The sequence below is a fragment of the Furipterus horrens genome, unplaced genomic scaffold, assembly GCF_987537825.1.
Source record: "Furipterus horrens unplaced genomic scaffold, mFurHor1.1.pri manual_scaffold_10, whole genome shotgun sequence".
Classification (NCBI taxonomy): domain Eukaryota; kingdom Metazoa; phylum Chordata; class Mammalia; order Chiroptera; family Furipteridae; genus Furipterus; species Furipterus horrens.
The window spans coordinates 71,311,310-71,334,721 of NW_028327180.1; the positions used below are offsets into that span (position 1 = coordinate 71,311,310).

Below are 23,412 nucleotides of genomic sequence, written 5' to 3' on the forward strand. Positions count from 1 at the left end.
TATTATATTTCTTAATTCTTGGTGAAGAACCCAGTCACCCTTCCTTCCTTATTAAATATTTTCTGATTCCATTTCAAAACATTTTGGGGCATCTCTTTCTCTTGGTTTTGCTAATAAATTTTCTCTTACTGCCATGAAATCTTTTGATAACTTTTCTAACTTCTCCTAAAGTTGACTCTTCACATATGAATCCACGATAACTATTATGGCTATATCCTCAGAATGGGCAGCAGGAAAGAATGCAGAGAAGAAACCCTTCAGCAAGAGGTCTGTGAATCTAGATTCTCACAGAGCTGCCACCTTGGTGGCCTTGGACAATGGACCTTCTGAGCCTGTTTCCTTGTCCTTAAAGTGGGGATATTAATAGCCATTCTCAAAGACATCACCAAGATGGAAATAACCAAGATAATTTCTGTACACCATTTGGCACAGTGCCTGACACATACTAACTAAAAGTACCAACAATTAATTGTAAATTAAATTAGGCAAATTGATTAACAGATTAAATAAGATAACCAAAAGGAAAGAAATTCTGTTATTCTTGAATCAGTGTGTTTCAGAGCCTCTCTTTTGTTCTGTGAAACACCTTCGCGGCACCCTATGATTCACACTGTTGTGACTGGCTGCCCAGGATTCCTGTTGCAGGTTGGAGAGACCAATTTGTCATTTTGAATAAGGCGTCAGTGGAGCGGCTTATGACTCAAAAATCGCATCATCCTGGACAAGCATCAGATGGGTGTGAGCCAGGACATGATGTGAAGAAAGACATTCATTTCTCCCTCTTCCTCTGTTTTCTTTGCCGCAGAACTAACTTCATGTCAAGCACATAGCGTAACTTTTCAGTTGAATTTATAATAAGAATGGAGGGCACTCGCCTATATTATCTGTTGTAAATTGAATAGTTTATATTCAGTCACAATTTATTTGAAATAGAGTTTGCCTTTACCAAAAGAATAATATTGCTCTAAGAATATTTAATAACAGGTTTATAATAAGTATTTAATGCCATTTGCTTCCAACTTTGATTGTAAAAGAAAATATGGTAATGCTAAAGGATATGACTCTGTGTTCCGTTAAAGGAGGGTTGGCATTAGAAGCCTTGTCTTCTTGTGCTGGAAAGAGATGCTCCTTAGGCAGTTGTGAGCAGACCAGTGGTGGATGTAGTTCTTTCTGCTTTTGTCATTTAAAAGAAAATTTTATTGATTGATTTTTTAGAGAGGGGGTTAAGAGAGAGAGAAAAACATCGATTTGTTGTTCTGCTTATTTGTGCATTCCTTGGTTGATTCCTGTATGTGCCCTGACTCCAAGTTGAATCCACAGCCCCAGTGTGTCGGGGGTGACTAACCAATGGAGCTACCTGGCCAGGGCTCTACCTTTGTCATTTTTTATTAGCATTCTGGTTGCTGAGTGATTGATTTCTGCCTTCAGCTCTTCTCAAACTCACTATTGTTCTAGTGACTTTGCTTAAACAGAGCATCTCCTTTTGTCATCAGAGCATTTACTTTTAATTTTTAAAAGTACGCAAATGAAAACAACATCACTTAAAGAACACCTGTAACTCTGAGTTAACACATCCAACCAAGCCTTTGGCAAAAGGGAATTTCCTTTAAGTCGGTCTGTTTTTCTTTTAACGTTCCATTATCTGATAGCTGATTCTTTGGAGCAGTGACTTGTTTAATATATTGCAGGCTTTTGCCTAAACCAAATAATATAGATTACTACTGTTTCGTATATGCCCACAGACTGAAGGATTGTTTCAGTTTTAATGATAAACTGCCTTCATTATATATATTTAATTCCAGGTTCTCAAAAAAATTTGATAAGTGAATGGTATCATCTTTGGCAATTTTAGCCCTCCCCCCAAAGACAGAATTAAGTTGTCAGTTTCTATACACACACACACACACACACGCACGCACGCGCGCGCGTCTACTGGGATTATTATTGATGCTGCATTGAATTTACAGACCAAATTGGGGGGGAACAGACATAACTGACACTGTATTGTATATCCCTCCATCTAGTTAGATCTTCCTTAGTTTCTTTAAGTGTTTTCTAGGCTCCCCTTAGCACTCTTGCACACCATTTCCTCTGTTTATTTCTGTGTTTTCTGTGTGTGTGTTTTGCTGCATAAATGACATTAATTTAAAATTTTACTTCTGTATTTTGTTGCAGTATATAAAAAGAGGGTTGATTTTCGTAAATAGTGCCCTATGACCATGCTGAATTCATTGCTTCTAATTTCTTTGAATATTTTTTGGTCCCTTTTCACTACTTCTTCTGGGACTTCATTTACATGTACCTTAGGCCATTTGATATTGTTTCTCAGGTCCCAGAAGCACTGTTAATTTTGCTTCCACCTCTTTCCCTCTGTTCTTCATACTGTATGAACTGCATTGATACCGGGTATATAACCGCTCACTTAGTCATCCCCGGTAGATACCTCTGCCCTCAGCTGTGTGTGGGATCCTTCAGTCCAGAGTCCTTCTGTTTTGCTCTTTACAGCAAAAGGCCTCTAATCTTCTGCCTTGAAGGAGGGAAGGATGGATAGGGTGAAAGGAAGGATAGCTTCTACTTTCAAAAACAGATTGAAACAAACAACAGAAGAAAAAAGAAAATATGCAGAAAAAAGGAACTTACAAAAATCTATCATTTATTAAATGCTCAGAGAGAAGAAAAGGACTGCATTCATCAAGTAAGAGTAAGGGGTTTTTAAAACGGGGAGCACTCAGAGAATAAAGCCGAACTCTTAGAAATTAGAAAGATGAAAGTGTGAACAAAAGGCTCAGGCCTGGGATATAATGGGAGGAAAAAAACAAACCAGGAATAAGAGCAAAAAGAAAAAAGAAAAAAGATGGAAAGCAGGAGAGGAGAGAGAAAATTAGAGGACCAGTCCAGGAGTTCCAGAACGTAGACAACAAACGACTGGAGTCGGGGAGGTAAGATCAGGGTTATGTTACCTGCTGCTTTTCCTGCTTGTTTTGTTTAGAATTTTAATTTTTTACTAGAACAAAGCACACACAAGAATAGAGAAGTTTCTGTGTATACAAGTTAATGAGTGCTTGAGGCCTCTAGTATGACCTTCCGAGATTACAGTCACGTTTTCCTTCCCCTCCGTGGAGCAGCCCCTGCCCTAACCCCGTGACGATTATTCTCTTACCTTTATTACTGCCTGTATATACATCCTTAAACAATATAGCTTCATTTGCATGTTTTTGAACTTTAATGAGCAGAATATTACATTTCATTCACTCTATATTGTAGGGTTCATCCATGTCATTACATAAAATTGAAGTTGATTGCTGTAGACTTGTACCACTGTTTATTCATCCTTTCCATTGTTATGAACATTTGAGTGGTTTCTATTTTTGGTTCACTACAAAAAAATGCTGCTGTCAGCATTCTTAACATTTTATTGTAGAGACATGTTAATTTCTTTGAGTCTCAAGTGATGGAGTTTCTGGATCATAAAATGTTTTTGTTTTCATCTATTCTGGATAAGGCCCAACTGTCTTCCAAAGCGATATGCCATTTAAACTCACACCCTTATTGTCAAATATTTAATTTTTGCCTATCTGGTAGGTGTATAAGAGTATTTCATCAGGGTTTTAATTTGCATTTCCTTGATTACTTATGAGGCTGAATAACTTTCCATACGTTTATTACCCATTTGGAGTTACCTACTTGGTAAGTTATGTACAAGTTTTTTTCTTTATTTTTAAAAAATATTTTACGTATTCATTTTTAGAAAGAGGGGAAAGAGAGGGAGAGAAACATGAATGTGCAAGAGAAACATCGATTGTTTGCTTCTTGCACGCTCCCAACTGGGGACCTGGCCTGCAACCCAGGCATGTGCCCTGACTGGGCATCGAACTGGCAACCTTTTGGTCAGCAGGTGGGTGCTCAGTCCACTGAACCACACAAGCCAGGGCAAGTTGGGGTTTTTTTGTTATTCATTTGTTTTTTGTCTTTTTCTAGTGGGTTTTCTGTCCTTTTATTTGAAACCCAAATTTGTCTAAATTTGTAAATATTCTCAGCACAAGTGACTGGCGTGCTTTCCTTTATATTTTAGCCTGTCTTTAATCATTTTGTCAGCTCACAAGTGTTTTTAAGGAGATTTTTCAAAAATATTTTTTATGCAACATTTTTTTTTACAGGCAAGTTGGCCCCCATAACCTGGTCTGCTGTTTCTATAAAGAGAAACCTGTAAATATTCTTAAACTTTGAACTGATTTTGACCCCATACCTTTATCCCCAACTTCTGAACCTTCTGGAACTTCTGTCATGGTAAGGAGGTGGCTGCTTAGCTCCCCCCTCGGCCACAGCAGACCCGGAGTGCCCAAGCCCGTGTAAAATGTTGCTGGTATTATCGCTTCTCTTCCCAGCTGCCCCCCACCCCCCAGATTACTGTGATATGATTGACAAAATATCATTTCTTTTGTCTTTATTCTTAGAGGGTTATGCCTTAAAAAACAAGTGCCATACTTTCATTTTACTGGGATCCAGAGGGAGCTGAAATAAAAGCATGTGTTAATGATATCTTTAACCAGAACTGCATTTGGCCAGTCATTTTAGTTTTAAGCTTACATACCCTTGAAACTGTAATATGGCTAAAAGAAGTATTCTCATGTGAGCAATAGTAAGGGCTCTGAATATCAGACTTTAAATATTTTAAAATATGACTTAAAATTAGGGCTTTTTAAATATGTCCTCAATCGATAGTGTTGAAATACTTAATATCTAAAACATTCTTAAAAATTGAGAAGGCAAACACCCCAATAGAGAAATGGACAATTTCATTAAATTATTGACCAGATGTGTTTTCTGTTGGGAGCGAATTGGGGGGCGGGGGGTGGGGTGCATGTGTCTGCTCTCTAGCAAGGGAGGGTAGACAGTTTAACAACATGTATAGGAAGCCCAGAGCCTGTCCCCTGGCTTTCCTCGTCCTTCTAGGAGTCTAAGTGTGTAATCTGGGGCATTTGCGAAGGTCCCTCCAAACCTTACGAGAGTGAAAAACAAAAACAAAAAGGCAGGGAATGACCAATAATGAGGGAGTGGCCACGTTACAGCCAAATACTTTGCCGCCATCAAAGAATGATGTAATAAAATATTATTCACCCAAAATAGGAATTTTCCTCAAACTGTTAAGTGATGAACAACAAATGGACAGTGCCTCACATATAAAAAATACATACAAAGCAGTGATCTATAGTGTTATCCCCAAAATGAATACAGTTTCTTTTTAAGATTAAGGATGTATGTAGAAGTGTTTACTGTTTTTTTCCTAACAAAATTATGATGGCTTTATTTTCTAATTTAAACTTTTTGGTGTTTTTCAAATTTTCTAAGTAAGGATTATTTTTAAAAGGATCTTCCAACTTAGCTTTAATTGGCTTGTTACTTTTTACATCTAGTGGTATATTTCCAAGTGAGTATAAAGCAAAAATCTTGCGAGTAGGTTATAGACTAGATATAAAGAGATGAACTATGGAAAAAATAGTTTGGGCTTTATGGACACAGTAGTGTGTCTTCCTCGGCGTGGGAACGTGGTTTTATTGAGTTTATTTACTTTACCTTCCCCACACCTGGAACTGCCTTTGCGTGCTAGCACTCTGCGGTCCTCAGTGTTTCTGAGTCGATGCTGGCAGGGAGGGAAGCAAACTGCTTCCTGTTCCAAACGAGCCCCTCAGGCCCCCACTATCCACTATCCACTGAGGTGGCAAAAATGGCGTATTGTGTAATGTCCCTTAGTCACTGTTTCTCCGTCTTCGCAGGTTTAGGGTTTACACTACATTTCAGAAGTCACAAAAAATTGCCCTTTTTATTAGTTTATGTCCTCTTGCCCCCCTTTTGGGGAGTGGGTAAATTTCCTCGTCAGGCTATATAAGTGGGCAAACTTCTTCTAACTGCCTCATTGTAATTTTGGAAGATTCTCTTCCTCTTGCCCTTGGTATTCTTAATTATTACGTCGAGTGTTAAGATCCAGTCTGTGGTTCTTATAGAAAGTGATGGATAAGAAAACACCAAATGAACACTCGGGGTATCCAGACAGTCTTAAAATCAGCCTGGAATAGCTAAGCCCACGCATTGACTGTCCACCTAACAAGAACCAGCCCACACTGTGAAGTATTGTTTTACTGTCTAAAATCTTTTCAGTTTTCAGTGTTAATGTGGGAGAGTCATTTATCAACAACGAAACATTTCATCCAGAATTGTCAGATAGTTATGCCACAAATTAATAACTTGTCCTTAAAAATACCAATTTTGTGATTCATGCTTTGGCAGATGGTAGATGTTTTGTGTATTTTAAACAATGAGTGAAAAGTTTGTCAGTCATTATTTATTAGTAGTACCTTTTCTCCCCTGCTCCTCTCAGAACTCTGTGATTTTTTTGTTGCTGTATTTAACTGTGTTGAATTGTGAAGTTTTGGGAAGCGATCATTTTGTTGAAAGTAACAAGTCTAAAAAATACTTTGCTATTTTAAATTGAGGACTTGATTTTCAGAAGTTTCGTCTTTCTGAGACTTTGAAGCGATAGTTAGAGGGGAGTGTCCTATCTGCCCTGGCGCCCAGCAGCTTCTGACCCTGCTGCAGAGCTCACTGCTTACATAAGAACTCAGCATTTAAAATGCTTTGTAATGGCTGACTGTTCACATTCTTATTCTTTTAAGGAAGAGATTGGTTTAGTTAAAATAATTTTTGTAATACTTTTGTGAAGATACAAACCTTGACAGAGCTTTTTAAGATAAGCTTGTGAGAGAATTGCAGTATTGGTTTTATTTTTAAATCTGCTGCAAATTATTTCAGAAGTAGAATTACTATTGATCATAAATGCTTATCAATTTCAGAGCTTCTAGATGGCAAATTTCCCACTGCAACAATAGTTACTATTTATTTGTCCTCAAAAAAGTGCTTCCTGTGCCCTTGAAATTTTTACATTCTGAAGAATATCCCCCCAAAACTTTAAAACAAAAGTCACAATATTATTTGCTTTCAAAGTTTCTCTTCCATCCCCAAAATGTTAGCAGACACCATTTTAGTAGAAACAAGTTACTTTTCCATTGAATTTTTTAGAATGAATATTCTGAAATGAACTGCAGGGCCTCGGCTGGTGGCTGTGTTGGTTGGAGCCTCGTCTCATACACCAAAAGGTTGCAGGTTCGATCCCTGGTCAGTGTGTGTACGGAGGCAACCAATCTCCATATATATATCTCTCTCTCTCTTTCTCTTTCTCTCTCTCACCCCCCCCCCCCACGTGCACAAATCAATAACCATGTCCTCAGGTGAGGACTAAAAAAAACAAAAATTAACTGGACTCATCAACGCTTACATGGACTGTGAAAAACAAACAAACCAAAGCTTGCTTTTTCTATTGCTAAATTGAGCAAAAGGGAAACTACATGATAGCTTATGTTGCTTATCACTGTTATTTATGAAATGGTATTGAGAAAAGGGGGTATGTGGACAAATATATTTATGTCAGAGTACATATTATATACAGTGCCACAATACATTGTTTTTTCAGTATGTTTTGACTGATAATTAATTATATAATTTCCCAATGAATCTTACCAAATTAAGGAAATGACTGGATTTTAGAACAATTCACATGTATTTTTTAAAAATGTTGTCAACCTTCTTGATAGCTGCAGAATGCAGGGTAAATAGATAATAAATGGGTATTAGTGAAATGCATTAATCCGAGATCCATGATAACTGTTACTTGGGGCATCTGGTGACCTTAGTTTCTGTGAAATGAGAGCTCTAATGTCCTGTAGTTAGTATCACTATCATTTGTTCTAATTTAATCACACTCAGGTTAAGAATCTGAGAACTGAAGCCTGGGCTTTTACCTGAGGGAAGGGAGGGAGTATGTGGCCTTAGGTGAAGTTGAGGTTGGTTCTGAGAGTTTTGTTCCTTACTTTAGACTAATATAAATATGAATATAAAAAAGCTGTTTGTATTTGTTTGATTTTATGAACATCTTTGTAGGGATTTGGAAATTGTGCTAGTCATGCCGTGTGAGATATACATTAGTGTGTAGATCAGTTAAAAATTCAGCCAATCAGTACCAAATATTGCACAATTTTAAGGCAACTGTGTTTACCAATTTGACCTGCTATGGCAACCCTTATATGGACAAAAGTCTTGACTTGCAGATCATGCGTGGAAGCAAGCACAGGGAATTTCTACCTTTCTTTGTGTATCACTGAGACATCAAATCCCAGTTGACAAAGTAGAAGGCATTGCTCCTGGGTGTGAAGACCTAGATCCACCTCAGCCTCTGTTTTGCCACTTGATCGTAGTGAGGAAGCTGGAGTACTGGTTGAGAAGGCTAATTTTGGTATCAGAAAGACCTGAGTTTGACTCCTGACTTTGTTAGGTACTATGCCACCTTAGGCAAGTCAGCTTCTCTAAATCTCAGTTTCCTCATTTGTAAAACATTGAAAATAGTACCCACCTCATATGTTTGTGGAGAGGATTAATGGGGATAATGTATATAATGAAAGAACTTGCATAGTAGTGAGGCGATACCTATATTCTGGGTATAATGTCATAAATAACTGCTGTGTTAGCTACCCCACATTCTTTTGCAGAACAGATGAAGATATAACCTATAACTATGTTAAATAAAATAACATACACTGGATACTATACAAGATGCTGGACCCTACCTAAAAGGGATTATTGATAGAAACATACATTGGAAGGTATTATAGGATCACCCGTGTAACGTGATCAGTGGCAGTGGTTAAGGGAACCTAGAGGTTGTCACGGATCAGAAAAGCCATGGTGGACACCCAGTCATGTCATAGTTATTTGTGGAAGACGGATCCCCAAGGTGATGACAGAAATCAAATGGTTGCTGTGGAGGGTGGGAGACATGGGGTTGGAGAGAGAAGAACCGGGTGGTAGGCCACGTTGGGCCACATTAGGCTCATGCCAGACACAGCAGAGCAGCCCAGAGACGCATCGTGATGGGCAGGAAGTTCCACAGTGTGGTGGGTGGGGTGGAAAGGGAAGCAGCCAGAGCCTGGAGATGGCGGCTCGGGACGACACGCAGGAAGACGGTGGCCGTGGGCATGGGCAGGAAGTAAAGGTCCGTGGCACTGGGATACAGGGAGTCGGAAACAGAACACAGAATGCGGGGAAGGGTTGGAATTGGCAGAATCTCTGTACTTACTGAGTAGTGAGAGGAATTAGGTACCTCTAAGAAGGGAATAAGATATTTTGAAATGTTGCTGTTGTATTTAAGGCGGAAATGAGTGGTGTTTTTGTTTTTTGTGACCTTTATTCAGATATTTCACAGTAGTTATATTACAAATTACCATAAATGTTCAAAATTCCAGGATTCATTAAATATATATCTAGGGTTGAAACTCGTGCTATGGAGTTGTTTTTGAGCTTGAATCTCACCTGTGAGGTTTTCTTTTTTTTTTACATCCTTTCATGACTTGATTTTCCTCATATACCAGTGTATTTGTAGTTTTACCAGATTTTATTTTTAGGGAGTAGGGAAATAATATGTTACCTTCCCCTTTTGGTTCAGCTGTGGTGCTCTTCTGTAGGTACCTGCATTTATAGTGAGTTATATGTAAGAAGGGGCAGTAAGTGGGCCCCTGCCTCAAAGCTGTTCTTGCCTTCTTTGAAGATGTCGCATTCATAATTCTGTATGTACCAACCCATCAGTAATCCTTTCGCTAATTCAGGGATGAATGGCCAGTCAGAAAATACAATCGCCTGGTGTGTGCAGCTGAATATTTACATTTTCCTAATGAACAAAGATAAGAAAAATGCAGGTGACCTTAATGTGTAAAAACCACCACTTAGGGCTAGTGCTAGAGATAAAAATACAGTTAAACTGCTGACTCAGGTTAATCACCAGGCCTGTATAGCCCCTGGCCTCAGCTCTGTTTTCAGTCCCTTTTTGGACTTGTCTTGAATCAAATGTTTAGGGCTACCTCAGAAGGGCAGTCGCTCCATTTTAAATAGTAGTTTAGAAGGTTTTAAAATGTTTGTGGTCCTTGTCGAAAGTTTTTCCCTCCACTTTGTCTTTCTTAACCTTAGCACTACCCACATTTGCAGCTGGATAATTCCTTGTTGTGGGGCACTGTCCTGTGCTTTCTGGGGTGTTTTGCTGCACCGTAGATGCTTCTCACTGGATGTTGGTACCACCTCCCCAGTTCTGACAACCAAAAATGACTCCATTCAATGCTAAATGTCCCCTGGGAAGTAAAACTGCTTCCAGCTGCTTTATGGTATTGGGACAAAACTCTAAAGCCAGTGAGAATATGCTAAATTCCATTTGTAGTTGGCAAAAATTAATCCAGTTCTAGCAGCTTTATTTTCAGGATTTCTTCCCATGTTAATTAATACTTGTTCTCTGAGGCAATAACATGCTTTTTTTTCTTTTTTAAAAAATAGATTTACTGCATTTCATTGAAAAGCTGTTGATTAAATTTACTTAAAGGGTAAGCCAACCACACCAGTTGGGTTTGTAATAGTGTATCATCTTCATTCTGTTCCCTTTGGGGGAAAGCCTCTTATATAGTAAGCAATACTGGATCATTTTGCCAGGTACATTACAGTCCCCATTTAGAAATAGGGCAATTGAGATTTAGAGATTAAAGGTCACCAGGCTACTACATTGTAGTTAGGTAATGAAATCTAGCCTGTCGGACTTAGTCCTCACTATTCTCCATAATAGCAATTCTCTGCATGAGGTCCTTGGACCCCTAGGAAGACCCCAAGGTTTTCCAGAACTATTTTCATGATAATGCAGTTTTTATTTGCCTTGTTCACTTTATTGATATTTGCATGAATGGTACAAAAACAATGATGAGTAAAACTTCTGGCATCTTAGGTATAGTAGTCACCGTATTCACTGCCACGCATTCATGGTTGGAAAAAGGAAAGTAAGCCTTCAGCTTCTCTTAAGAATATACTTGAGGAAGCAAAACACTAATTCTGTTAAATCTCTGCTTTTAACTAGGCGTCTTTTACGTATCTTTCTGTGTGACAAAGTGGGAAGACGCACAAAGCACTTACGCTCCGTAAGCATCCAGTGGCTGTCTCGGAGAAAAGCCTGTGTGAGATGCAGTTGGAAGCTGAACAAGCCACTTGGTCATGGTTTACCGTAGACAGGCTGTGACTTCCAGCCTTGGCTACTGCGCCCGTTTTCTCAGAAATGACTGAAGTTAGCTTATCACCTCAAGGAAGACAACAGACAGTACTTGTTGCCAGTTGATAAAAATTAGAGCTTTCAAACAAAATGTAGGGTGTTGGAAGACAAAGTTGCCGCTGCAGGCCTAATGGAGGGACTCCTTTGTGCTGTACAGTGGGCTGCATCCACACTTGGAAGGAAGGTCTGCAGAGCTCAGGACGCCAACCTTTTCCAGTGACAAAGGCCAATGGTCCAGAATCACACGTGGGCAAAAGATCCCTTCAAAGTGGGAGACAGACCAATGGACTTAATGTAACAGTTACAAAGAGTTCATTAATATGGTTTCAGATTCCACCTTGGCACACTAACCTTTACAAAACTAAATGGTTGAATTTTGATGTAATATCCAAAGAGTGTCTTCAGTGACCTAAACTGAAACTTCTAAGGGACCATGAACTTTCCCCTGGCTCACAGGGAAGGCTGTTTATCTAGTGCTTCTCTTTCCCTAGGATGCTCCAGAAAGGAAGGAGTTGGGGAAAAGAGAAAAAGGAAGTTAATGAGGGGGGGAGTTAAGGGAGACGTATTGTTTGATCATCACCAAGTGTGTGCCCAGGACTTCACATAATATGACGTCATATCATCCACGCAACAGTTCCTAAAATGGTGCTGATGAGGAAGCACGGGCTGCCAGCTGCCCCTGCTGCACAGCTGTCAGACCGTGGAGCGAGCCTTTGAGGCAGCTTGTCTGTATGTCACTGATTCTCTTCCTAGTAGTTCTGTGACACAAAAGACAGCTAAAAAATATTCTGCTACTCCTACATAGGTCAAAGTTTCAAGGTTCATCACCATTTCAGTAATGCATTGCATGCATGACATGGCTTCCTTTTAAGATTGACCTCTCTCCTCCGTGCCTGGCAGTCAGGTGCTGGGAAGCATGTGCCAACTGAAGGGGTGTAATTGGCCTGCCCATGGTACATGCTTCTCGAGGTGTGTGATTAACTTTTATAATTCATCCTTGACTGTCCATCAGTGAGCCTCCTTCCATCAACTGCCTTTCTTACAAGAGAAACAGAAAAACCCAACTTTATTCATGTTTTTTCTCTTGTAAACGCAGCAGCTCATGAATAACTCGGAGTCTGTTTGGAATGGGAAACAGCACCCAGGTATTTGCCTGGCCCAGCCATTGCACCCCTCACTCTTCACTTAGAAGCAAGCACCCTGATGCAGTCAGTCACCAGCAGAACCTCAGCATCTTCTGAATGTAATGTGCACTCTGATCAAGTGTGCCTTCTCTCTCTTTCTGTGCTGTATCGTTAAAAATGGGGATTCCATATGGTTCTCCTCTGAGTTCTAACCATTTTGTTGTACCTTAGCTCTCTGAGCGATATCATAGGGTCACCTTTGCAACTGAGCACCATTTTGCATTCATCCATTTCTCCCAATGGTGTTCATTATAAGGCTATGATAGTCCTCATATTTGTGTGGCAAAAATTGATTTTTGTTTCCCACTAATGTCTGTGGTTTACTTGGCAGCTTTCCCCATACTCAGTTCTTGTCTGATGGAGCCCAGAGTGACTGCCTGAAGGGAAGCCAGAGCCTGGCTCCCGCTCCAGATCCTCAGCTGCAGTTGTCTGTTTGTTCATTTAGTTTTAATTTCTCTTGTCATCTGTAGCTTACAGTTCAGTGGCCTGATGCTCTAATTTATAAGAATTTGGGAATACTGTTCTAGGTTTTAGACTTAATACTATTTTCCACTTACATAATACTTACATAATGCTTTTCATAAAACCTCCGATTTTCCTGAAGGAGAATAGAATGAACATGTGTCAGTGTCAGCCAGATGCAGGAACCATAGGTCTGACTTCCTACGTGTTGTTTTCACAACGTACACATACAGGTGATGTCCTTCCCAGTGTACTCCCAAGGAAACTGAGGCTCAGAGTAGCAGATACCTACCGAAGGGCGCACAGCTTTTAAGTGGTAGAACTGGGATCTGAAGCATGTCAGTTGATTGCACACAGGCTCCCTGACCAACCCCTGCTAGTGCATGACCTCACTTAGAGCCTGTGACATCCTTTCCCAGGGTCATCACGAGGATGGATGAGAGTCTCTTCCTGAAAGCCATTTAAAACTATCAAGTATTACAAACACTATTTAAAAATTTTAAATGCATACATACTTGTATTACATATGAGAATTAACATTTAAAATCTTTAACTAATTGCGCTTATTGTCCATAAACTAAATGTACAAACAACTGGCTGGTCCCTAAAAATAGATGTCAGATGACAGAGACTGGCTGAGCAGGAATAAGAGCATCTTCAGAACAGAAGCCAAGGAAGTTTTTGCTTCCTTAACACATTGCTCCGTTCACTCCTCCAAAGCCTTCCTGCTTCTCTGTAAAACTTGGGCCCAGAGCAGCTCCTCTACATTAGTCACAACTTTCCATTAATGAAGGGTGGCTTGTGCCAGACCTACAGCCGAGTTAGCTCAGGTTATTCTTTCATTGTAGGCTTTCAATATGTACTCAGTCCACTCTTCCAGATCTGGTAGGCAGTCACTGCCTCGTGATATGGAAGCACCCAGAAATTCTTTTTGATAGTGTTCAGAGAACAGTGTGAAACCCTGGGGCCTGTTCCCTGATCTGAGATGAGGGGAGTGCTGTCCTGTTAAGCAAGGGTGGCCAGGTGTAGGAAACTTCATTTGAGGACAGAATTTAGGGGGAGTTTTTGAGTTTAGTGGCCAATTACTTAATGTGACATTTATAAAACAAGTTGTCATTCTATAATTACCTTTAACTTTTATTCCTAAAATAGAACAAAGATGTTACTTCATGAATATAATTTCTAACCATGTTAATAACAAAAACAATTATAGTTTACTCTCTGAATTTGAGTATGTCTGTAGTTTACACTGGGCCCTCACTTAATGATACGCACAGTTTCTGTGACTTGAAGCAAAACAGTGCATCACAGGACAGCATTGAATGAAACTGTTATTTGAGGACCTGCTGCACTGTTATTGGCTACAGTTATAAAGGACAACAAAGGGACATCTCACACTGCATCTAAGTTTGTTCCTCAGTGCCATCTCTTTTAGAGAATAGGCAGATTATGAAAATTTTAGAAGCAACGGTATGCTTATGAACTATCTTATATAGGTGATAGATAACACATTTTAATATGTATAGTTCTAAAATCAGTAGATTGCTACCATTCATATTTTTGAAGAACACATAACCAGAGAGGGAATGAGCAGTCTCCAGAAACTTTTAGCTACAAGGTCAGAAACTCTTTGAGTTCCAGAACACAGTTTTGGTTCTAAAATTAGCATGTAAGATGAAAATTCCTTAGGAAAATACAACATTGGAAAGCAATGTATGATCTATTATGAAGTTTTTAGTCATTAATTTTTCCTTCAGCATTTAAAGGATCTGTTTTGTTGGTTTATAAATATACATATTTATAAGCAAATGTGGCAAAATGTTAATAATGGTGGGTACAGGTAAAGAGTATATATCCATTGTACAAATTTTCAAAACAAATTAGAACAAGAATACTTACCTTTAAACGCTAGACCTGCACTCAGTGTGGTGAGAGGTGAAAATGGGAAATGAGACCTGGTAGAAGAAGCAGATTCCCGTTTGCCATCTTCTTCCCCAGGGCCCATCTTGGCTGGATGGGGAGAGCAGAGTGGTCCTTACTGTTGAAAGCCTAGTGCTTTCTCCAGTCACACTGCGAGCCAGACAAGAAAGTGACACAGAGAAATGTTTCTGCATCCATCTTTTCTAAGCCACAAGACACTGTGCTTCCAGCTGGGAGGGCACAGGGAATGAGAGGTGTAGGACCAAACGCGAACACTGTAAAAGTTCTGACTCGGGTGGAGGGCATGAGCAGAGTTGTAATGAGATGTGACTGAGTATCAGGATGCCTTCCTAGTACACTAAAATTAGGAAAAAAAGTTGATGTCCTATGCAATTAAAGAAGTAGGAGAAATCTTTTGGGGGTGATCTATCTCTTGAACATGGTGTTAGCTATACAACTATCTTTTTAGCAAAACTCATTAATTGTATACTTAAAATGGTGAGTGTTATTGTATGTAAATGACACTTGAAGGTGATTATAAATATAAACAAATGCTAAGCAACAAAACATTGTAATTTCTAGTGAAGCACAACTTCTTTTTAGAGGATACTTAAAAGGAAATGACCTCACTCCTAATTTTGTATAAAATAATTCTTTGAATACATTTAGATAGATAGGATATTTGAATGCTTGCTAGTACTTGAAGCCAGAGTTCGGTGGCGTGAAAGGCTAAGAGAACTGTGTTTTGATGTTTCTTTTTGACGGCTGTGACGGCTAAATCACATCACTGCTTGCTTCCTTCTGTAGCCCTGGAATGAGACCAGATGTCAGCTCTCCTCCGTCCACCTCCACAGCAGCGACAGGACCACCTCCCAAACTCTGCCTGGTGTGCTCTGATGAAGCCTCAGGATGTCATTATGGGGTCTTGACTTGTGGAAGCTGTAAAGTCTTCTTCAAAAGAGCAGTGGAAGGTAGTGTGTGTTTTGAAGAGTTTTATTTTTCTTCTTTTTGGTTCTTATTTCTCAGAGTGGATTTTGAAATTTCTCTTATAGGCAAAACTCATTAAGGCTAGAAATCAGGAAAGGGGGGAGGGGGGAAGGGGACTCCTAGGTCCCTAGGGGGAAAGAGATATTTTAAAAAGCAGCTGAGAACAGAACCAGAATAAAATAGAAAATAGACGGAAGGGAGGGACCTTGGCCAGAGAACAGAAGGTAACTGTAAGAAAGTGGTATCATGTGAAATTATGGTGTTGGGTTGGGGCAGTAACATAACCCTCACTGTATTAGAATCACGGGCTTTAATTCCCATAAATTAGTTGGTTTCAAACTCAACCACTATTCCAGTCTGGCAAAAATGAGTGACAGTAAGAACTGTGGGCGGGGGAGGGTGTTTTGCTTTTGGGTCAGGGCACCGGGCTAAGGGGTATAAATATGATGTGAGAGCTGATCCCTGCCTTCTGGGAGGTCACAGTCTACATGAACTGCAAGGTGAGAACCAGGTACGGCGATTACAGTGCAAAGAAGCGAGTGATGAACTGCCTGGCAGGTCAAGAAAGGAGGAATTTTAGAGAAAGTGATTTCGCTACGCAAATATTATAGTAATATAAACTTTACCCTTGTTATAGTCTCAGCTTGCAGAAACAAGCATCAACTCTTTAAAGAAGGAGAAATTGCTTGCATAAGCAAATTATTATTGGAAGTCACTAAAATTTTTCTAATAGCAACAGTGAATCCCCTTGAGAAAATTATGTATTTCAGTCATCTGTAAGACAAGTTTGAAAGCCATGTGGCCTGAGTAAATGACCTCACGATAACTGATTATGTTAATTTGTAAAGAAATAATTATTCATTCATAGTATGAGAAGGATTATATTTTGGCTAGAGTTGTGCTTGCTGCATATCCTTTTGTTTGGATTACTTTTAAAAAATTTTTTACTGTATTTTTTCCATTACCATTTAACTCTTTATGGCCCTCTTCCCCCTGCAATCACCGCACTGTTGTCCACATTCATGAGCCCTTTTTCCTTTTTGCTCGATCCCTCCTCCCTAGCTGTCAGCCTGCTCTCTCCGAGTTTGTCTGTTTTGCTTGTTAGTTCATTTTGTTCATTTGGTTCCACATATGAGTGAAATCATATGGTATTTACTGTTCTCTGACTGGCTTATTTCACTTAGCATGATGTTCTACAGGTCTGTCCATGCTGTTGTAAAAGGTAAAATTTTCTTTTTCTTTTTTCCACAACTGAGTAGTATTCCATTGTGTAAATGTCCCGTAGCTGTTTTATCCACTCATCTACTGATGGACGCTTGGGCTGCTTCCATATCTTGGCAGTTTTAAATAACGCTACAATGAACATCGGGGTGCTTATGTTCTTTCAAATTAGTGTTGTGAGTTTCTTCGGCTATAGTCCCAGAAATGGGATCACTGGGTCATAAAGCAGGTCCATTTTTAACTTTTTGAGGTATTTCCACACTGCTTTCCACAGTGGCTGCACCAGTCTGCATTCCCACCAACAGTCTACAAGGGCTCTCCTTTCCCCACATCCTCACCAGCACTTCTTTGTTTAGTTGTTGATGATGGCCATTCTGGCAGCCGTGAGATGGTATCTCATTGTGGCAGCCGTGAGATGGTATCTCATTGTGGCTTTTTCATCTTTCTGATGATTAGTGATGTTGAGCTTATTTTCATACTCTATGGGCCCTCTGTATGTTCTCTTTGGAAAAGTGTCTATTCAGGTCTTTTGCCTGTTTTTTAATTGGGTTGTTTGATTTTTGGTGTTGAATTTTGTAAGTTCTGTATAAATTTTGAATATTAACCCCTTATCAGATGTATTGGCAAATATGTTCTCACATTCCGTGAGTTGTCTTTTTATTTTGTTGATGGTCTCCTTCGCTGTGCAAAAACTTTCTGGATTGATACAGTCTCATTTTATTTTTCCTTTTGTTTCCCTTGCCTGGGCAGATATATCAGAAAAAATATTGCTATGAGTAATCTCCACGATTTTACTCCCTATGTTTTCTTCTAGGATTTTTATGGTTTTGGGTCTAATATTTAAGTCTTTAACCTATTTCAAATTTATTCTTGTGTGTGGCATAGAAGGTGCTCTAGTTTCATTTTTCTGCTTGTATCTGTCTAATTGAATAAACTATCTTTAGCCCATTGTATGTGCTTGCTTCCTCTGTTAAATATTAATTGACTATTCTGTTCCATTGATCTATGTGTCTTTTTATGCCGGTAGCATGCTGTTTTGATACCATGGCCATGTAGTACAGTTTGATATCAGGTAGTGTGATTCCTCCAACTTTGTTCTTCTCTCTCAGGATCACTGTTGGATTACTTTCCTGTTGGATTACTGTCTTTACTACATTAGCAAACTATAAAATTACTTGTTTCCCCACTTAGAGTCCAGGGATGCAGGTTTTGGTCAGTTTAGTAGCCCCCCCCCTCAACTACTGAGTAAAGTCATAAGTAAACCCCCTCTCCTGCTTAGTGAAATTCCTCTAACAAAGTATTAATGGATATTATTTACAGTAAATCCAACAGAAGGAAGACTCTTCTTGTTCTCACTTTACTTTATTCAGCACTTTCTTAACTGATTAGTTATTTCCATGATACAACAGCAGCGATAACTGTAATACAGTATTGCTGTACATAAATAATATCAACAAAATGATTTCTGAAAGTGAACTTCAGAATGAGACAGCGGAGCCTTAAAAGAAAAATGGTATTTTAAAAACTATTTTTCATTCTCCTCAATTAGTTAAAATTTCAGTTAAGAAATTATTCTTTAAAATTGCTGCAGATTCAATGCCTGCAGGGACAAAGTCTGTTCTTCTGGCCAAATACAAGATAGGTGGGGGAAGGAAGGGTTACTGCTGTAGCGTGCAGGTGTGCCCTACATGAAAGCATCCAGATGTGGTGGGAGGAGAAGAACGTAAGCTGAACACGCTGCTCAGATAAAGCACCACTGCAAGCTAGGTGCCCTCTGGTCTTAATCCCCGCCTCAGAATTAAATTCTTGTATTTGTATTTGATTTAATTGAATATTAGCTCCACTGTTTCAAAATGTTTATCATTTAAATATTTCTGTTAAGTATGAGGGCTAGATTACGTGATTAATAAGAAAAGGTTTAAGTATGGACTATGTGAAGTACCCTTTATTTGGATTTTAATGTTCTCCAAGGTTCCTTTCAGCTCTAAAATTCTGTAATCCTTGGATAACCTATCTAGACATGATGAAAATGTTTTAAAACACAGATACATATTTTGGAGCACTTTTTGAAAATTATAAAGATGTAGCTTGTATGATTTATATTACACTTAGTCCTCCATTTATAACACCTTCTATAAGTAGGTTATCCCCAAAATTGGCATATGATTATACACAAACATTTAACTATTTTTAGGATATTTGCATACGCTTTACTTATTTAACGTCCATACAACCCAGATCAAGGACAGATATTTTGAATTTGTATTCGGTACTCTGCAAGTCACTTTTCTGCATACAGAGAACAGCTCTGGGTAGCTGCCTGTCTTTCGATGTATACTCATTCGGTGATCTTTTCCCCTAGTCCCTTTTTCTCCTACTCTCTTGGCACAGAAGGACATGTCATCTTCGCTGGTGGGTCCTACTGGATGGAGACAGGTGCTGTGCTTTATATGTCATACCATTTAATCACAGCTGTGGACTTAGCTGCTCCTAGGACCCTTATTTGATGGACTAAGAAGCCGAGGCTCAGGGAGTAGAGCTAGCAAAACTGGGATTGAAACACAACTGTCTCCAAACAGGCTGTACCCTCAGGGGCACCCTGACACCCTGAGAGGTGTATGATAAAAACCTGCCACCTGGCAGTTTATGATCTTGTTAGTCCAAGATGAAAGTGAGTGCCTGCTTAATAGCTGGAATTTATTGAGTGCTTACCTTACAATGTGCTAGGCGCTATAGGAAGAACCTTCTACACAATTGTCTAACTCTTACAGAAGCCCAGCCAGAAAGGTGCTAATTTTCCAGATTTACAGATAGGGGAGCAGAGGCTCAGAAGAGTTAATAGACATCACTGAGGTCACACAGGTAGGAAACAGAGCTGCGATTCAGATCAAGGGCTTCTGGCACCTACCAGTGATCTTTCCACTCTACCACACTGTTTTTGAGAGCAGGTCAAGAAAGAAGCTGAAGCCAGCAGTCACAGTTCACATTTAAAACTTGGACACTTCAAATAGGGTCTGCAGACTGCAGAAAACCCTAGAACATGCCCTTCCCTTGCTCTGTTACCGTTCCCCATTCCTGTCTCTGCATCGCTATGTCCTATAATCTGTTATAATCTTTTAAATCCTCACGCGAGGATATTTTTATTGATTTTAGAGAGAGGGAAGAGGAGAGAGAGAGACAGACACACACACACACACACACACACACACACACACACACAGATGTGAGAGAGACATTGATTGGTTCCCTCCTGTGCACACCCTGACCTCCAGGATTGAACCTGCACCCTTTTGGCACAGGCCAGCACTCCAACCAGCTGAGCCACCCAGCCAGGGCACTGTCCTATTTATTATTTAACATTTTTCTTTTATTTAAAAACAAAGAAACAATTTTACTATCTCTACTGTATTATCTATCGCTGTATAACAAATTACCCCCAGAATAAGCAGATTAAAGCGAGGCATTTATGATGTCACCCAGTTTCTGAGAGTCAGGGATTTGGGAGCAGCTCCTTAGCTGGGGAGTCCTGGGTCACTCAGGAGGTTACATTCAGACTCAGTGGGGCCACAGTCACCTGAAGGACCACTTCCACCCCCCACCCCATTCACATTGCTTTCACAGGAAGCTTCAGTCCCTCACTGTGTGAACCTACTCTCGGGAAGCTGTCAGCGTAACAGCTGGCATCCCCCAAAACAAACAATCCAGGAGAGGAAGTGTGACCAGCGTGGAAACAATGTCTTTATAACTTACTCTCAGATGTGACATATTGTTACTTTTGCCACATTTTGTTGGTCACACTGACCAGTCCTTGAAGAGTATGAGAAGGGACTACATAGAGACCATCAGGGGCATCCTGGAAGTTGCTACCACACCTACCACAAATAGAAACTAGAATCACTTGCCAAAAATAGATTTTAACTACAAAAATAAATAGGATACAAACAAAAACAATGTTAAGAAATTCCAGTTGGCTTGAAGGCTCTTCTGATGTCTCCTGTCTGTTAGTTAGAAAGGGAATTTACCAAGTGGTACAAGAGAAAGGAACTTCAACTTAAGATGTCCCATTGTCTCATTGAAGGCTTGACAAAGAGTGACTATTAGTAGTTCATGTCTATGCCTTGTAAAAAAGTGACCACCCCTCATTTTATAAATAAGACACAGATTTGTCCCACTTCATACTAACAACCAAATAGGTAGGACTAATTTGAACTTAAAAGATATATAATGCCCCCCCCCCCCCCCCCCCCCCCGATCCTGTAGCTCAGATTCTTAGATGTACTTAAGACGTAGACGTACCTGGGATAAAGAAGTCATTATTAGCATAATGTGCACATGCTGATGTTTTGTTTGGCTGTAACTAAAGCATTAGAATTTTTTTGTTTTTAGCAATGGGTAATTTTTTCCATTGTCTTTCTAAGTAACTACAGGACAGTGATTTGGTGATACTCTTACAGAGTAGAAATTCTTTATATTATAACTGTTTCAACTATGAATACATCTGTTGTTCCTACTTTTGCTTTAATAGAGGATAGTATTGGGTTAACGCCTGCACTTTATGATCAAGTAAAGCAGCTAGGAAACATACACATCATAGAAACGAATTGAAACAGCTGATCCAGACGTTTGCTATTAGAGAACAATTCTGGAACTGGGCCATTAGTCAACCCTGTGGCCTATTCATCACAAGGAATTGAACCTGATAGTTAACCCTCTACCCCAAACTAATGTTGAGAGAGCATGTAACTTATTTTAGGAAGAAGGAAATGTAGTTCATTCATTTTCATCCAAGGCAAGTATTAGGCTGACCTATGCACCAAGGATCTTTTCTTAAAAATCAGAACTAGGAATATTCAACCTAGTGAATTGAATTTTTTTCTTTTCTTTGAATATGATTTCCTTTTGAGAAGAGAAGTGGCTTGCAGTCTTGTGAAGACCGTTGCCTCTTGGTTACCTAGGGTATTTATTTAGGTATGTTGATCTTGGGTAGGAGGGTCCTTTGTTTTTGCCGGGCCAGCAGATCCTCAGTCTTCTTCAACATGCAATAATCAGATTAAAAGAAAATTACAAAACTGTGCATATTGTGGCAGGAGGGAGGCTTTCAGTCTTAAATTTTCCATGAAAATTTTTGCCAGGGGATAACTACACACTTACCTCTAACACGTTATTTAATCACTGGGTTCCACAAGATTTTAGACAGCAGTGTCTTTTAATACTTGGATTCCATGGTGAAGTCAGACATTCCTGTATTCTGAAAGCATGTGAAATAATTAACAAATCTCTGTAAGATCTATATACAGTAGTTTAGTTTGCCAAATCTATGATTCACCTAACTAGTTGATGGTAACCTTAACTTTCAAGATTAAGTGTTTACCTATTGCTTCATGCAAAATTGGGGGGAGGAACACATTTTATTGGCATATGGTGGCAGAAAGTTGAATGAAAGTCATTTTCCCTTTGGTATTCACAATATTTTAAAGCCAGTTTCCTTTTTCTTTAGTCCTCCTTAGCATTAGGTCAGAAGTCATAATGAAATAGTTAGACATCTTCTGTAACTGTTAAAAGAAGAGGCTGCTTAAAGCATAGTTCATCAAGAAAGAGTTTCCCCTCGGGGAGTGGCTAGGAAGGGATAAGAAGGGCATTTGTGGGGCACTGTTCTGCTTCTTGATCTGAGAGCTGATTCCATGGAGGTGTTCAGTTTGTGAAAAAGGTATTAGGCAGTACATTTATGATTTGTGCACTTTTCTATATGTATGCTTTGTAAAGTTTTTCATGAACTATGTTTAATTTGTTGAACAGAATAAGAGATTTTTCAGCTGACCTTTCCACTTCGTAATGGCAATGCAAGCAGGTGCCCTACACCTTCCTTAATTACCGCCTTCACTCCTTAGCTGTTTCACCTAAAATAAAAACAGGAAGAGTCACTCCAGAAGAATAGCCTTTAAGACCTGTGACACTTTAACAGTGCCTTTATTTTCCATACAGGACAGCATAATTATCTTTGTGCTGGAAGAAATGATTGCATCATTGACAAAATTCGAAGAAAAAACTGTCCAGCATGCCGCTATCGAAAATGTCTTCAAGCTGGAATGAACCTGGAAGGTAATGTAAAGACCTGAAAGGATCATCTGCATGATATAAAAATTATTTCACTTTTTAAAATATAAGCAAGCAGATGTAATAATTTATTATAGTATATGCTTAAGTAGCACATTTTTATATTATTACTCAACAAAAGCAGGAATTTTAATGAATATCTCATATTTTGCTTAAGTTTACTCACCAGTTCTTATTACTGAATTCAGTACAGCCAGGCTATATATACTAAAAAAAATCAAATTAAATAAAAATAATAAGTATAATGTTTGAGGCAACATTACTTTTGTAGATCTTCAGAGGGGAGAAAAAACTCAGGGTACCCTGTTTATGTAACAAATTTTATAATTAACAATCTCATTT

General features: G+C 39.2%; 1 protein-coding gene across 3 annotated transcripts in view; it reads left to right on the forward strand.

The window, feature by feature from the left end:
* The window catches only part of NR3C1 (nuclear receptor subfamily 3 group C member 1), a 100,408-nt gene that overhangs the window by 57,827 nt on the left and 19,169 nt on the right, over positions 1 to 23,412 (forward strand). For 2 of the 3 annotated variants that reach the window (XM_090288080.1, XM_090288079.1), the window contains exons 3-4: positions 15,556 to 15,722; positions 22,939 to 23,055. In XM_090288080.1, the coding sequence (XP_090144206.1) occupies positions 15,556 to 15,722; positions 22,939 to 23,055 (284 nt within the window). The remainder of the gene's footprint in view (positions 1 to 15,555; positions 15,723 to 22,938; positions 23,056 to 23,412) is intronic. The other variant, XM_090288081.1, reaches the window with a different exon arrangement.